Source organism: Ailuropoda melanoleuca, chromosome 14 (genome assembly GCF_002007445.2).
Source record: "Ailuropoda melanoleuca isolate Jingjing chromosome 14, ASM200744v2, whole genome shotgun sequence".
Taxonomy (NCBI): Eukaryota; Metazoa; Chordata; class Mammalia; order Carnivora; family Ursidae; genus Ailuropoda; species Ailuropoda melanoleuca.
The window spans coordinates 79,846,775-79,860,658 of record NC_048231.1 but is presented as its reverse complement, the minus strand read 5'-3'; the positions used below and the strand labels follow the sequence as shown (position 1 = coordinate 79,860,658).

The window sequence follows — 13,884 nt, the reverse complement described above, 5'->3', positions numbered from 1 at the left end:
TTTTCGCAGTAATCCTAATAATTTCTCTCTATTTAAAGTCTCAGAATTAGCAAGAGGTCAAACCACATGCTGCCAGCAGGGGGCGTGCATCACCCACGATTGAACTTCACTTCCTCATTAGGACTTTGAGCTGATTCCAGGGCTGTCCCTCCGCAGAACAGGGGAGGACGGAGGTGAAGTTGATCTTTCCTGGGTGATGACCTTTGGGGTCAGAGATGTCTTCCCCGCGGTGGGGACGCGGGTGGGGCCAGGTGTGAGCGCTGCTGCTGCTCAGATGGCCTGCACCTGCTGGGAGCTTTGAAAACTCCCAATGCCCAGGAGCCGCTGCTGACCCAGACCCGGAAAGTCCGGCGCCTCCAGGGATGGGACCCGGGCATCAGCATTTAAAAACTCTCCGGGCGACTCCTATGTGCATCTCTGGGACAGAAGCTTGCTGAGCCCCTCCCCTTAGTTCAGGTGAACTAATCAAGGGAGTGAGTTCACCTGGGCAGGTGTAGGCCCCTCTTGCTCTCTAATTTTAGAGAGCAAATCTCCACCCTGGCGGAGGAGGGGGCTTGTTGAAACTGAAGATCCCCAAGTTTCATCTTCAAGAGATTTTGACTCGGTAGGTCTGCGGTGGGGGTGAGGGGTCCGAAATCGGCGTTTGGGGAGTTCTGCTGGGCTAATCCAGGCATCCCTGAGATCCCACTTTAGGAAACACTGACCTTGACAGAGAACATCTCGGAGGGAAGAAGCTTTTGAACTGAGAAGGTGAGGCGGTGGCCAGGGTCCTGGGCTTGGGGCTTGGGGCTAAGGGCTCAGTAGCTGGGCTCAGCTCGGATCAGCCAGGTGGTGGGACACAGAGGTGACAAGGGAGGAGTGAGTGAAACGTCTCGTGGTGGCTGCAGGCTAGCTCCCTTCTCCTTTCCAAAGCCCACCGCGCGCCAGGGGCCCCAGTCCTGGCTGACAGAAGCTTTCCTCCTCCAGGTCTGGAGATAAAACCCTTTCTGGCCCTTGTTTTTGCAGCATAGCCTGGAGCTGGCGAGCGCTCTTCCCTGGCCCCTGGCCCACTGCGGCGGCGTCCCCAGTCTGGGTGACCCGTCGTGTTCGTCCACTGTCTGCCTGCACCTGCCGTCCAGCTTCCTAGTGTATCCGCACTACCAGATGGACGGCTGTCCAAGCCGCTGGAGCGCCCCCTGCTGTAGGTTGACAGGCGATGCCATCCGGCCACTGGATGTCACCCTAGGCAGCACTCAGGGTCCCTTCCTTCTTTCTGGGTTGGGTTGAACCCTGCCTGTCTGCAGTCAGAGCCCCCAGTTTGAGACTGCCTTTTCAGGCCCACGGAGTAGCCCAGGGCTTGCTCTAGGGGGCCGTCGTTCACATGGGAGGTGGTGTCCTCCTCTTTAGGCCAAATGTGCTCGGAATGGTGTCTGTTCCTTGCGTTTCCTCGTGCAGACGGTGGGTCTTGTGTTTGCGGCTGCTTCCCAGATGTGCCGGCCGTGTGATAGGTCCTGGGAGCCTAAGGGGAGCAGGGAGTCATGATCTCTGCCCCCCGCAGAGCTGTGGCTGGGAGAGGCAGAGGGGGAGACGGACTATCTTACATGACAGTCCTCCCAGGAACTTGGAAGCACACAGATGATTCAGTGTGTTCACCGGTGGTCTCTGATGTGCTGCTGGGCTGGGTCCCACAGAGGAGGGAGGACGCATGGAGCCAGTCTTTGCAAATGGGACCCAAAGGAGGGCTTCTGGAACAATCTGAGATGATAGCAAAGCATTACCTCCTCCTCCCCCCCACCCCACATCATGCCAAATAAGAGAGAAACCCTGATTAGGAGTCACAGGCATTTAGTAAGCCCCTACTGTGTTCCAGAGGCTTCTGCTTACTGAGTGCTTTCTCCAAATGCTCAATATGCCTTAATGGGTCATTATCCCCCTTCCGCGGATGGAGATCCAGTTCTCGTCCAAGGCCACACAGCCAGGAGGTGGCGAGCAGTTCTAGTTCTGTCCAAAGACCTCATACTGCCAGGACAGAGAGCTAAGAACTCCAAGTAGACTGGAAATTTCTAGCATTTCGGGATTTACACAGAAATCTTGCCACTCAGGTTGTAAGAAATCTTAATAAAATCTTAGTTAAGTGCCTTACTAAAATCTTAACAAAATAAAATAAGCAAGGAAGAGGAGTCTAGTGACCCTAAGGGAAACTTTTCTTGCTGATCGAGGGTGGAGAGGGGCCTCTGGGCCGGGGTTCTCTTGCCCCAGCTCAGAACCCCTGCGAGGGGCTGCAGTGGGAGAAGTAAGGGCCAAGTGGAGTGGGCTCGGAGGGTTTGTACCATTTCATGTGAAAGTGCAGAGAGCAACGTGGGCAAATGGAGAGTTCTTGTTAAAACAGATCCTGGCCTGTCCGGGCATGTGGGGGTCATGCACGATGCAGTGGGCCTCTCCAGCGTCCACGGCCCTGGCCTGGCAATGCTGGTAACTCACGCCTTGGAAAACGCTGTGCGGATTGTCCGAGTGTGGGTCAGAGCAGCGTCTCTGAAGGGCCACAGGTCTCAAATGGCCTCTTCCAGAAGCCAGCAGTCTCAAGGAGACGGAAGCAGAGAGGTGGAACGAGAAGGATCCGTTAAGAACCTTGCCTGCTTTGTAAGGTGAGCAGAGGTCATGAATAATGGAAACAAAAGGAGGCCTCTGAGTCCTGGGAACTCGGGCCCTGCCCTCCGTAGGGAGGCGCCAGGCCCTGGGGACATTGTTCACAGCCCTGGAATGCTGTTAGATTTGGGGGATCTCCATGCGGGAGACCCCCACCTGCCCCTGGGGTGAATTGGCAGGGCCCCATGGGGCCCCCTTTCTGTGAAGCCAGGTGAGAAAAAAGCACCAAGGGCTTGATGTCACCTGATTCTCCATGAAGGGAAGAGAAGGGGTGGGGTAAGGAGGACAGCCTGCTCTCAGTCCCCATGAATAAGAGATGAGGCCCAAGGAGAAACCCCAGGGCAGGTGCACGAGGAGGTGGCTGATGACGGGGGGCAGAGAGAGGGGCCAGGGACAGGAAGGACAGAGATAGGCGCTGAGGCTCTGCTCTGTGGCCGGAGAGGACAGGGGAGCAGGAGCAGGCTGTGGACACAGGGAGTCCAAGTGTGGGCTCTGGACCACCCAGAGGCACAGGAGGTCAGGGAGAAAAGACCTCGGGGCCAAGAAAGTGCGAGGAGGTGGGCGCCGTGACCCCACAAGTGCCAGGAAGGGGCAGCGGGCAAAATGATGCCCCAGAAGAAAAAGAGGAGAAAGAAAGACATTGACTTTCTCGCCTTGTACGAGGAGGAGCTGCTGAACTACGGCTCGGGGGACGACGAGGAGGAGCTGGAGCATGAATACTACAAGGCCAAAGGTGCGGGCGGCGGGCCGGGTGGTGCCCACGGCCATTTCCCCGTGCGTGGAGGAGGGATGGCAGGTTCCGACGCGGCCTCGTGCCCGGGGACTGTCCTGCTGTGTCTGTGCTCCGTCACCTCAGAGTAACAGACGGGCACTCTGCTAGGGTCCCCCCTGTACAGAGTCAAGGCCAGCTGCCCTTAGCCCCAGATCTCAGTGGCACAGAATAGACTGGAACCGCAGTGCCCACACTCTCCAGTCCTATACTTCCCAAAAGCCAAGTTCCAGCCTGGTCTTCACCCTGCAGCCTCATAGCCCAGAGCCCCCTGCTCTGCTCAGGCTGTGGAGAGGCGTGGGGAGGGGGCCTGACCCCTTGCCACCTGCCCAGCTGGGGTGGGGCCTGCTGCCACCATGGCAACGGAGAAGGGGCCTGGGGCCCACGTGGGAAGGGCACTTGCTGCTCTGCACCCCAGGGCTTGTCCTTCCAGGCCCATCCTCGCCTGGGATGGGTGGGGGCTGCTTCAAAGTGGTAACCAGAGAGGGCTGGACTGGGGGTCCAGGAGTTCACTTTGGCCTGCCAAGGGTTTTTGTTTGTTTGGTTTGGTTTGGTTTTGTTGTTTTGCTTTTTTGCCTCTACAATGTTTTGAAAGATTCTGACCGTGAGAGCCTACAGGCTGTGGATGGCCAGTTTGTCACAGTCTCCACCACTCCCTATTGCTCAGACTAGATCTGTTTCACTCACTGATGCTGCCTGCCCCGTCCCTGAAGGCATTACATTCTCAGGGCTTACTCTGAAGTGGCTCACTAGTCCCTGGAAGCTCCAGATTCATTCATTCATTCATTCATTCATTCATTCATTCATTCATTCACTTGTCTGTTCATTTACTCATTCATTCATTTGTCCATCCATCCATCCATCCATCCATCCATCCACCCATCCATCTATCCACCCATCCATCCATTCATTCATTCACCCATTCAGTCACCAGATCTATTGAACACCTGCCCTGTGCCTGCCCATGGGCTTGTTCACCCTGCCCTTTCTCCCTCTTCCTATCTTAACTTTGAAAGCCCAGCTCAGCTCCCCCTCTTCCATGAAGCCTTCCTTAATTCCAGCCCACCATGAGTTCCTTGCTTATATCCACTTCTTCATTGTTCCGTTGCTTCACATAAGCCTGGTGTGTTGGGCTTCTAACTTGAGCCTCAGTCACCCTGCCCCCCCGTGAAGGTGGGGCCCCCCTTTATTTGTCCTCTCTCCTCACCCAGCTCCCGGCACAGACCCAGGCTCAGAGAAGGTTGGTCACCGCATGAAAGCAGTGGCTCTCTGGGGGTCCTTTTCCCAGCATGGTGTCCTGGGTGCCTCTCAGAGTGGAGGTGGGGGTTGTGGGAAGGAAAGGGGGGCCTGGGGCAGGTGGGGCCTTGCTGCCTTCCCCCAGCACAGGGGCTGCCTTCCCCCAGTGTAGGCGCCCCAAATTCAGACCAGCTAGTGGGGAGGGGACTGCGGCTGGAGGTGGGGACAGCACCATCGACAGTTGCTGCGGAGTGCATTCTCAAGCCTCCCGGCAGCCACCACACTGTCCGCTCCTGTGCAGGGGCTCTGCGTGCTTCCCTGTGATTATCTGCTCCCTCGTGTGTTTGCTCTTCTTTTTACCCATCGTAAAGCTCTTTCACTTCCATGCTCACATTCGATCTCGAAGATTCCTGAGAACAGTCATGGCAGGAGCGATTAGTCCTATTTCACAGGTTAAGGACTGAGGCCCTGGGAACTTAAGTGACTTGAGCAAAGTCCCCACTTCACCTCTCAGTGCTGCCATGTAGAACGACACTCGGAGCTCCAGGTACGTGGAGAAGCTCTCCACTCGTACGGACCAATGCCATCTTCACAACCACCCCAGGCACAGGCGGCGTTCTTGTCCTCTTTCTCAAATGAGGAAACTGAGGCATGGCGGAGCTAAGTACCTTGCCCAAGATCACAAAGCTAGTAAGTAGCAGACTCAGGATTTGAATCTAGCTGGTCTGGTTGGTGCTTGCTCTTGACTGTGGTAAAAACACTTGGAGAAGAGCAAGCCGAGGTGGGTGCCATGCTGGCATTTCGCAGAGATGTGGGCCCATGGGCTCTCCAGTCAGGGCAGGACACCAGCAGTAAATGTGAATGACGCTAACAGTAGTCACACACCAAACCCGCGGTGTCACTGCTGCTCTTTAGACTGACATGTTTCCTGCCCCCCTTGAGCTCTGGGTTCTTGCATTACTGGGAGACTCTTGGTGAGTGTGATGAGGAAGAAGAAGAAGGAAAAGGAGAAAGGCCTAGGTTTCCCTCTCTGTTCCTCGGGCCACCCCCAGGCTACGCTGGCGTTCACCAACAGCCGGAGGGAGGAGAGTGGCTCCCTCAGTGCCCTGAGGGAAGGATGAGCCCAGGGCATTGGTCTCTTTCCTGGGTAACACAGGGCCCTGAAGGGAAGAGAGTGACTCATACCAGAACCTGAGATACAAGGGATCTCAGAGGCCATCCTGCACAAGCTTCCAGCCCTGGGACACTCTCCTCTTGTGCATCCCAGACAAGGGTTGCCTAGCACCTGTTGGGGTACAGTACCCAGGGCAGCCTCCCTTAGAATGTTAATGGGGATAATGGCAGGCATGATGATGATGATGTTGATGTTGGCAATGGAGATGTTGATGAGGCTGATGGTGATGATGGTGATGAAGTTGACAATGACCATGAAGCTGATGATGATGATGATGCTAGCCATGACGGTGATGATGGTGATGGCCATGAAGGTGATGATGGTGATGGCCATGAAGGTGATGATGATGATGATGGTGATGGCCATGAAGGTGATGATGGTGATGGCCATGAAGGTGGTGATGGCCATGAAGGTGATGATGGTGATGGCCATGAAGGTGATGATGGTGAGGATGCTGGCCGTCTACCACTTAAGGAATACATATTTTTCATCCAATTGTGGAAGAGTGTTGTAAGATAAGTTCCCAGAAGTGGAAATGCTTAGTCAGTGAGAATGAACATTGAAAATTTTGTTTTATTTGATTTAATCCTTCTCATAATCCTTCAAGGAAGAAATTATTCCTGCTTCAGAGATGAGGAAATTGAAGCTCTGTAGGAAATTTGGTTGAAATCACATAGCCAGTAATGGTAGAATTGGGGTTCAAATATTGGTCAATTTAGTTCCATAGTCTACATTAGTTCCATTGATTGATTCATTCATTCATTTGCTCATTCATTGCCCCAGGTAATTCTTTATTGCGCCCCTCCCGCTAGCCAGGCTCTGTGCTAGGAGCAACACTATGGTACCATCGGTAGTTCTTGGGGCCGACCAGTGCACTTTGGGGTCCTCCCCTCTGGAGCCAAGCAGAATCTTATGGCTTCCATGGGATATTTGTCCTCCACAAGATAGTTCTTCAGCTATCTGAACTGAGTTTTTCATTAAAATTTGTAAATTGAGGAGTAATGTATATACAGTACAAAACTTTCATAAAGCTTCTGCCTGATGACTTTTCATGTATGTGCATGCTTGTGGAATTACCATTCATATCAGGACATGCAACTTTTCCAACTTCCAGAAAGTTCCTTCACTCTCCTTCCCAGAGGTAACCGCTTTCCCAGTTTTGTCAGTATAGATTATTTTTTTCCATTCTTGAACTTCAGATAAACAAAACCATACAGTAGACACATTTTTATGTCTAGCTCCTCTTTCACTCAACATCCTATCTGAGAGATTTACCTGTGTTGGGACTTGCTGTATAGTTTGTTCTTTTTTGAATACTACTGTATTTTATAAATACATCATTTATTTAACCATTCTATTGCTTGTGGGCATTTGGGTTATTTCTCGTTTTTAGCTATCATGCATAAAGCTGCTATGAATCTTGTACACATCTTTTGATGGACACATGCACTCATTTCTTTTGGATTTATAATTAGAAGTAGAATTGCTAAGTCATAGAGTGGGCATATGTTTAGCTTCTGGTGCTTGTACCAATTTACACTCCTACCAACAATGTGGGAGAGTGCTAGTTGCTCCACATTCTTGCTAACATTTAGTATTGTCAGCCTTTTTAATTTTAGCCAGTCTGGTGGGTATATGGTAGTATCTTATTGTAATTTCAATTTACATTTCCCTGATGAATAATGATGCTGAACACTCTTCCATATTCTTATTGGCCACTGGGATATCTTCTAGGACATGCTGTGTAAGTCTTTTGCCCATTTTTCAATTTTTTTGAAATACAATTTTATTATAATATAATTACCTCATAATAAAATGCACTTATTTTAAATGTGCTGTTTGACAGGCATTGAAATATGTAGACATCTGTATAACCATTAGCACAATCTATATATAAAGCATTTAAATTATCCCCCAAAGTTCTGTGCCCCTCCTCAGTCAATTCCTTCTTTTTCCAACCCCAGGGCAACTGTATTCTGCTTCCTGTTAAAATAGATTAGTCTACTAACATTATAGTGCGTAGAGTTTGTGTCTGACTTCTTTTGCTCATCATAACCTGCTGGAGATTCATCGATATCACACATGAGGGTAGTCCATTCCTTTTAGTTGCCGAGTAGTAGCCCGTTGTATGGATATACCACAACTTATTTATCCATTCATCTGTGGTTGGCTATTTATGTTGTTTCCAGTTTAGAGCTATTATGAATAAAGTTGCTGTGAACATTTGTATGCAAGTCTGTCTGTAGACATGCTTTTATTCCCCGTGGGTAAATACCTAAAAGTGGAACGTCTGGGTCTTATGGTAAGTGTGTGTTTATCTTTAAACAATTTGCTGCTCATTAAAAAATAGTGTGGTATCTGTTTTCTTTATTGATTTGTGTGAGTTCTTTACATCTTCTGGGTCCTTTGTTAGATAGATGCATTCCAAGTCTCTTCTAGTTGGTGGCTTGCCTTTTCATTCTCATAATGGGCTTCATCTCAATAACTCCAATCTATCAAATTTTTTTAATGGCCAGTGTGTATTTAAGAAGATGCTGTGTGCCCTTTGAGAGAGTTTCCTCATTCCTCTTGCACCCCAGACCCTCCTTTTCTCCAAACCACACATCTCCAGACCTCTATGTCTTTTCTCACATGTTGTGGTCCTACAATTTTCACCATGCTGCTCATTCTTCTGTGGATATTCAGTTTGGAAAAGCCCCTGTGTATTTGCAAAGCCATATGGGCAACACTTCAGGTCCTGGAGTTGTCCAGGGCTTGTCTACAGATCAGGCACCCCTGCGGTGTAGACGACAAAGAATTAAGGATTTGTTTATCACAAAAGGCGGGAGCTGTGCAAATGTACTGCTTCCCCTCTTCCCTTGCGCTTCCTTGATCGGGATCTTCATCAGAACCAGAGACTTCAGAAGAAAAGGCATCAACAGCAAACAGTAGAAGCTTCTAGCAACCAAAGAGAGGGGAAATCAGTGGCCCTGCCAAGAAAGGAGCCCTGAAAAAGCTCTGCACCCTCGAGCGCAGGCTCCATGGCCTGGAGGGTGCATGGGAGTTTCCCCTGCAGGCCTCCCAGGCCTCCAGGCTGTGACCTCCGGGGGGAGGGAGTGGTAGGGGAGGCCGTGGAGGGGTGGGGCCCCCAGGCCAGGACATCCCCAAACTCTGTGCTTTGCAGACTGACCCGGCCCTGCATCCCAGGTTTACCCTGAGCACATTTAAAATAAGTGCACAAGCCTGCAGGTTCCTTACCTGTCAAATGAGCATGCGGCATTAAATGGGAAGTTTTGGTCTTATGGCAGAACTTGGTGTGGGTCTGACCCTGGCTCAGAGGCTTGTGGGCTACAGTAGGGGTTTATAGAGACCTTTGTGGCTGGGTATCCCTTGCAGAGTTGGCAGGAGCTATGGCTTCTTCAAGCCCATGGAGGATTCTGGTAAGCCTGCAATCTGTCTTCTTTTCTCCTCCAGTGTACGAGGTGGTCACGGCCACGGGGGATGTTCGTGGTGCAGGAACAGATGCGAATGTCTTCATCACCCTTTTTGGAGAGAACGGGGTCTCTCCCAAGCTCCATCTCACCAGCAAGTGAGTACCAACGTGGCCTTGGTGGGATCGTGGCCTTGGTGGGATCGTGGGCTGTTGGTCAGGACTGATGCAGGGAGAAGACCTGTGTGTCCACAGGTGTATTAAGTGGCACAGGGCCTCTGCTAACAATAGACCACGTGTCGAATGGGTCCTTCCCAGTGATCTCCTGTCAACCTGTCTGTTGGTTTTTGTGTGAAGTAATACACTTTGAATCTCGGAATTCCCAAGAACCATATTATCTGCCCCTTGATGTGGGAGAAGACACTCAGGACTGGGAATCCTGGGTCTGGGTCCAGCTTTACCACGTAGTTGCCATGTCACTTTGGCCAAATTTCTTTGCATCCAAGGCCTTGGCTTCCTCGTCTAACATCTGGGAAAGATCATCCTTCTTTCACAAAACTCACAGGGCGGTTAAGAGGAGGAGACAAAATCACACATTCGAAGGAGCCAGGAGTTGAAAACGCTCTGCACCCAGTCTCTCCTAGGGCCCACCATCACACGACACCTGCCTGCCAGCTAACACACACTTGAGTCAGCCACAGGGACTCCTTGTGTGTGTACTTGTGTGTTTGTGTAGATGTGCTGTGTGTGTGTTCGTGTGCATATGCCTGTGTCCTCCGTGTCATTTGTAATCCACTAACAGCAGGGGCTGCTGCTCCTTTGTCTTGATCCTCTCCTCCGACCACACGCGTGCGCACACGGATACACCCAGAGCAAAACATGGGGACGCATTAGCAGAGTTCTAGAATTCCAGAGCTGTCTGCGGGCTGCAGCACTGGGCTCGGTGGCTGGTTTTCCTTCTGTGCTGAATGGAACCAGGATCGGTCTGTCGGTTCTGAGCCCACTGTGGCCCCATCCTTCCTTCCTCCAAAGTAGCTCAATTTATGATTGTTTTGCCCACTGAGTTTCTGAGCCAGATTTTATTTGCGCCAAGAGTTCTATAGCCAAGAAACATGTGAAAATCCACTAAATTTATTTCAACTCATTCATGGGGAAACTGAGGCCTAGAGAGGAGGGGAGGTTAGCTCTGAGTCATGGAGCTTCTAGATGGTAAAGCTGGTCCTCAAACCCCAGATGATGTGGACATTTTCCTCGAGCGCAGGCTCCGTGGCCCGGAGGGTGTGTGGGAGTTTCCCCTGCAGGCCTCCCAGGCCTCCAGGCTGTGACCTCCAGGGGGAGGGAGTGGTAGGGGAGGCCATGGAGGGGTGGGGCCCCCAGGCCAGGACATCCCCAAACTCTGTGCTTTGCAGACTGACCCGGCCCTGCATCCCAGGTTTACCCTGAGCACGGGTTGTGGCCTAAAGGTGGCCCCATTGAGGCCAGCATAACACCCTACTTTGTCCATTTCCGCAGAAAAGGGTACCCGTCTTCTTGTACTGCTTACATTGCAGAGTGACTGGCTTGCGGAAGTCTTTCTCTCCAGTGATGTGGGCACGGTAAAGAGAAGGCATGAAATGTCCATCCTCTTTGCCATGTGACCTCCCCCGAGCGCACCATTCTAGGGAGAAGCCACTAGGCTCTGGGAAATCAGCCAGGGTGGTTCTGGAGTCCCCAGCCTGCCTCTTTTAAACAAAAAGAACCATTTTCTCCTTTCATAATGGTTCCTTGCTGTTTTTCCTATTTTCTTGCTCCAGTACCCTCGCTCTTGCCCCCTCACCGTTTTCATTTGTCAAAACAGCCGCTCGGGAAGGCCCCAGAGTCACCCTTCATAAGCCAGTAGGAAAGTTTGTCACCGAGTCCCCGTTCCCAGGAGCGTGAATTCCAGCCCTCCTCCCCAGTGCGGAAGGGAAGACTGCATCACAGCAGAGAGAGAGACAGGGCAGAGAGGTCTCCAGGTGTCACACGCCGGCCAGCATCTCCACACCAGCCCCATGGACAGAAACCAGCACCCCCTTCCTGTGACTCGGCGGGTCGTGCTCCGGGTTGGGCAGCGGGGCACGGGTCTGGCCAGGACCCCGGTAGGGCTGGTCTGGAACACTCTGCAGGAGCCCAGGGGGAGCGGGTGGTTTCAGAGGTGGGGCTCATTTTGTAGCCTTTGCTGTCTGTCCTGGGAGGCTGGAGAGGGGACGTGCAGAGAGATGCCAGGTGGAGCAGACTGGGAGGGGAGGTCTGCTTCGTCCCTCCAGCCCCTCTCCCAGCTGCTTGCAAACAGCCAGAGCTCAGTAAGTGTTATACCGTCAGCGCGGCTGGAGCGGGACTTTACAGGGAAGGGCAGGTGCTCTGGGCCTCGGGTAGTGAAAAAGACTCCGATGAGAGAGGGGCTGGAGGAGGGTACTTTAGACCATGGGGAACAGCTTGCGGACGCTCGGAGGGAGCAAGGGGATGGGCGAGGAGGACCAGGCTTTAGAAGGCCTTGCTTGCAAGCTGATCAGTGAAGACGTGACTTACAATGTGGCCAAGAAAGATTAAATTGGCCACTGTAAGACCCCGGGGAGGTGTCTGCAGAGAGAATTGCAAAGACACAAACCTCGCCATCTAAGATGCTTTCGGGTCAAGATAGAGACCTTGGGCCTGGGCGGGGAGCACCACTTTCCAAGGAATTCCAGGCTGCTCGAGAAACCCAGATGCTGAGGGCCACAGAGGTCACCTTGCTCTGTGACATTTAGATGCAGGTGTTCCAGGCCACCCTTCACCCCCACCCCTGCCCAGGGGCCTGGCTCCCGATCTCTGATCTCACAGTGGGCTGCTGTCCCCTCCTCGTCACACTGTCTCACACCAGAGCCAACTCCTGTGTCCACTGGAACTCAGCTCCTTTTCCTCGCTTTACACACACACACATGCACGCACACACACACACAAGCACACACATTGAGGCTACAAGGTGTTCTGAGTGTATAGACTGCCCTGATACTTGGAACTAGAGCGAGCTCCCCACACAGCAACACAAACGACTTGAAATGCGATCTTAGGCTCCGCTGTCTGAAGACCAAGCCACTGCCTATCCTGGAATTTCTCCCCGCCTGCTTGGCATCTGGCCGCGCCCCCTCATCCCACCTTCCCCTCCTCCGGCTCCCACACCCTCTCTTTTCTCTCTCCCCTCTGCTCCTGCTCCATCTCCTGCCTTTTTTCCTGTGCCCCAGGACTTCACCTGCCTCCCACCTGGCCTATCAGAATGTTTCTTTCCCAATACAAAATAATTCCGCTGCAATTATTTGGTGCCTGAGGTTAACATGCTGGCTCTTCTGACCCTCATGGTCTGGTGTCTGAGTCCTTGGTACATGCAGGGTCCTCTCTTAGGCAGCAAAGAGTGTGGCACATTCACTTCTATCCCATCAGCTGACCTCCAGCCCGACCCACACCAGTTGAATGCCAACAGCCATGGCCCCCAGAGGAAGGCGTTGTGTTCTGGGTGCCCTTGCCCCTGACCCAGGACCTCCCTCAGTACTGGGTCACATGTTCAGAATATGGCAAAAGGATGGGATCTCATGCATCTTCTGGAACACGGTTCTCCCGTTGAGAATTCACCATCTGAGTGTCAGAGAACGCCTGGCATCTTAGCCCCCTAGCTCTGCCATGTTGGCGGCTAAAATGCCCTGTGCGGCCTTTGCAGGCTCTCCCGGTTGGGGCTCCCTGCTGAGCGGGTGGGCTCGGGCACGGAGGCGGCTGTGTACTGCGTTAGCCTTCATTTGCTGAGCGACTGGCAGCCACGGGGAAGCCATGTACTCCCACAAGGAAACGTGGACAAGTCAGCATTTTTAATGTTTCCTTCGCCAGGGGACCCTCCGTCCTTTGGTACTTCTGTCTCGCCTCCAGTCAGGTTTCTGAAACCAACTGGTATGGCATTCTGACTTCCCAGAAGTGGGGATTTCAGCATCTGACCTGGTGGGTGGTGGCTGGGGCTTGTTTGGAATTATCCTGGCCCCTCCCTGCAAGAAGAGAGTCTGGGTAGGTCTGTCTCTGCAGTCCTTCCCTTCCTTCTACCAGGGCGGCCCCGGGCCGCAGAAGGCCTTCCTCTCCTCTGCCAGGGAGACGTTGGGCCGCCTCGCATGAGCTCTGCGGACAATTGCTCCACGTCCTGTGCTACCCCAGAGCACTCCGCTGGGGTCCTGGGACCCTCTGCCCATCCTGGCAGACCTTTCTCTCTTGGTCTCCCTCCTTCCACCTCGCTTTTTAACATTTGTTTTCTGAATGACAGTAAAGCACCATGGTCAACTGTAACGAACACACTGGGATGTCCAAGTCCACATGCCACCTGGCCAAGGGCACAGTACTTTTCTGAAGGTCAGAGGCAGCTGTCAGAGCTTCTCCAGAAGGGGCTGTGGTCAGAGGCTCCCCAGGATGCCAGCTGCTTTCCTTCCAAATCGCCCCCCTTTCCCCCTGCTCATCGGCACTGGCTGCTTCCCAAATTCCAGGCCCCGCAGCAGATGAAGCCTGACGATCCTCAGACTTGTCCCCGAGGAGCCACGCCAGGCAGCTGCAGGCCGCGGGGGGCGGGGGCTACGGAAACGGGACCGTGCTGTGTTCATGATTACAAATCAAGACGTGCTCCCTTCGGAAAACTTAAAAGAAATC

At 52.7% G+C, this 13,884-nt stretch overlaps 1 protein-coding gene across 1 annotated transcript in view; it reads left to right on the top strand.

The window, feature by feature from the left end:
* The first annotated feature begins 3,228 nt into the window (after positions 1-3,228).
* Positions 3,229-13,884, top strand: part of LOXHD1 (lipoxygenase homology domains 1) — a 155,868-nt gene continuing 145,212 nt past the window's right edge. Inside the window, exons 1-2 of the mRNA XM_002918122.1 lie at positions 3,229-3,358; positions 9,258-9,372. Coding sequence (XP_002918168.1) covers positions 3,229-3,358; positions 9,258-9,372 — 245 coding nt within the window. The remainder of the gene's footprint in view (positions 3,359-9,257; positions 9,373-13,884) is intronic.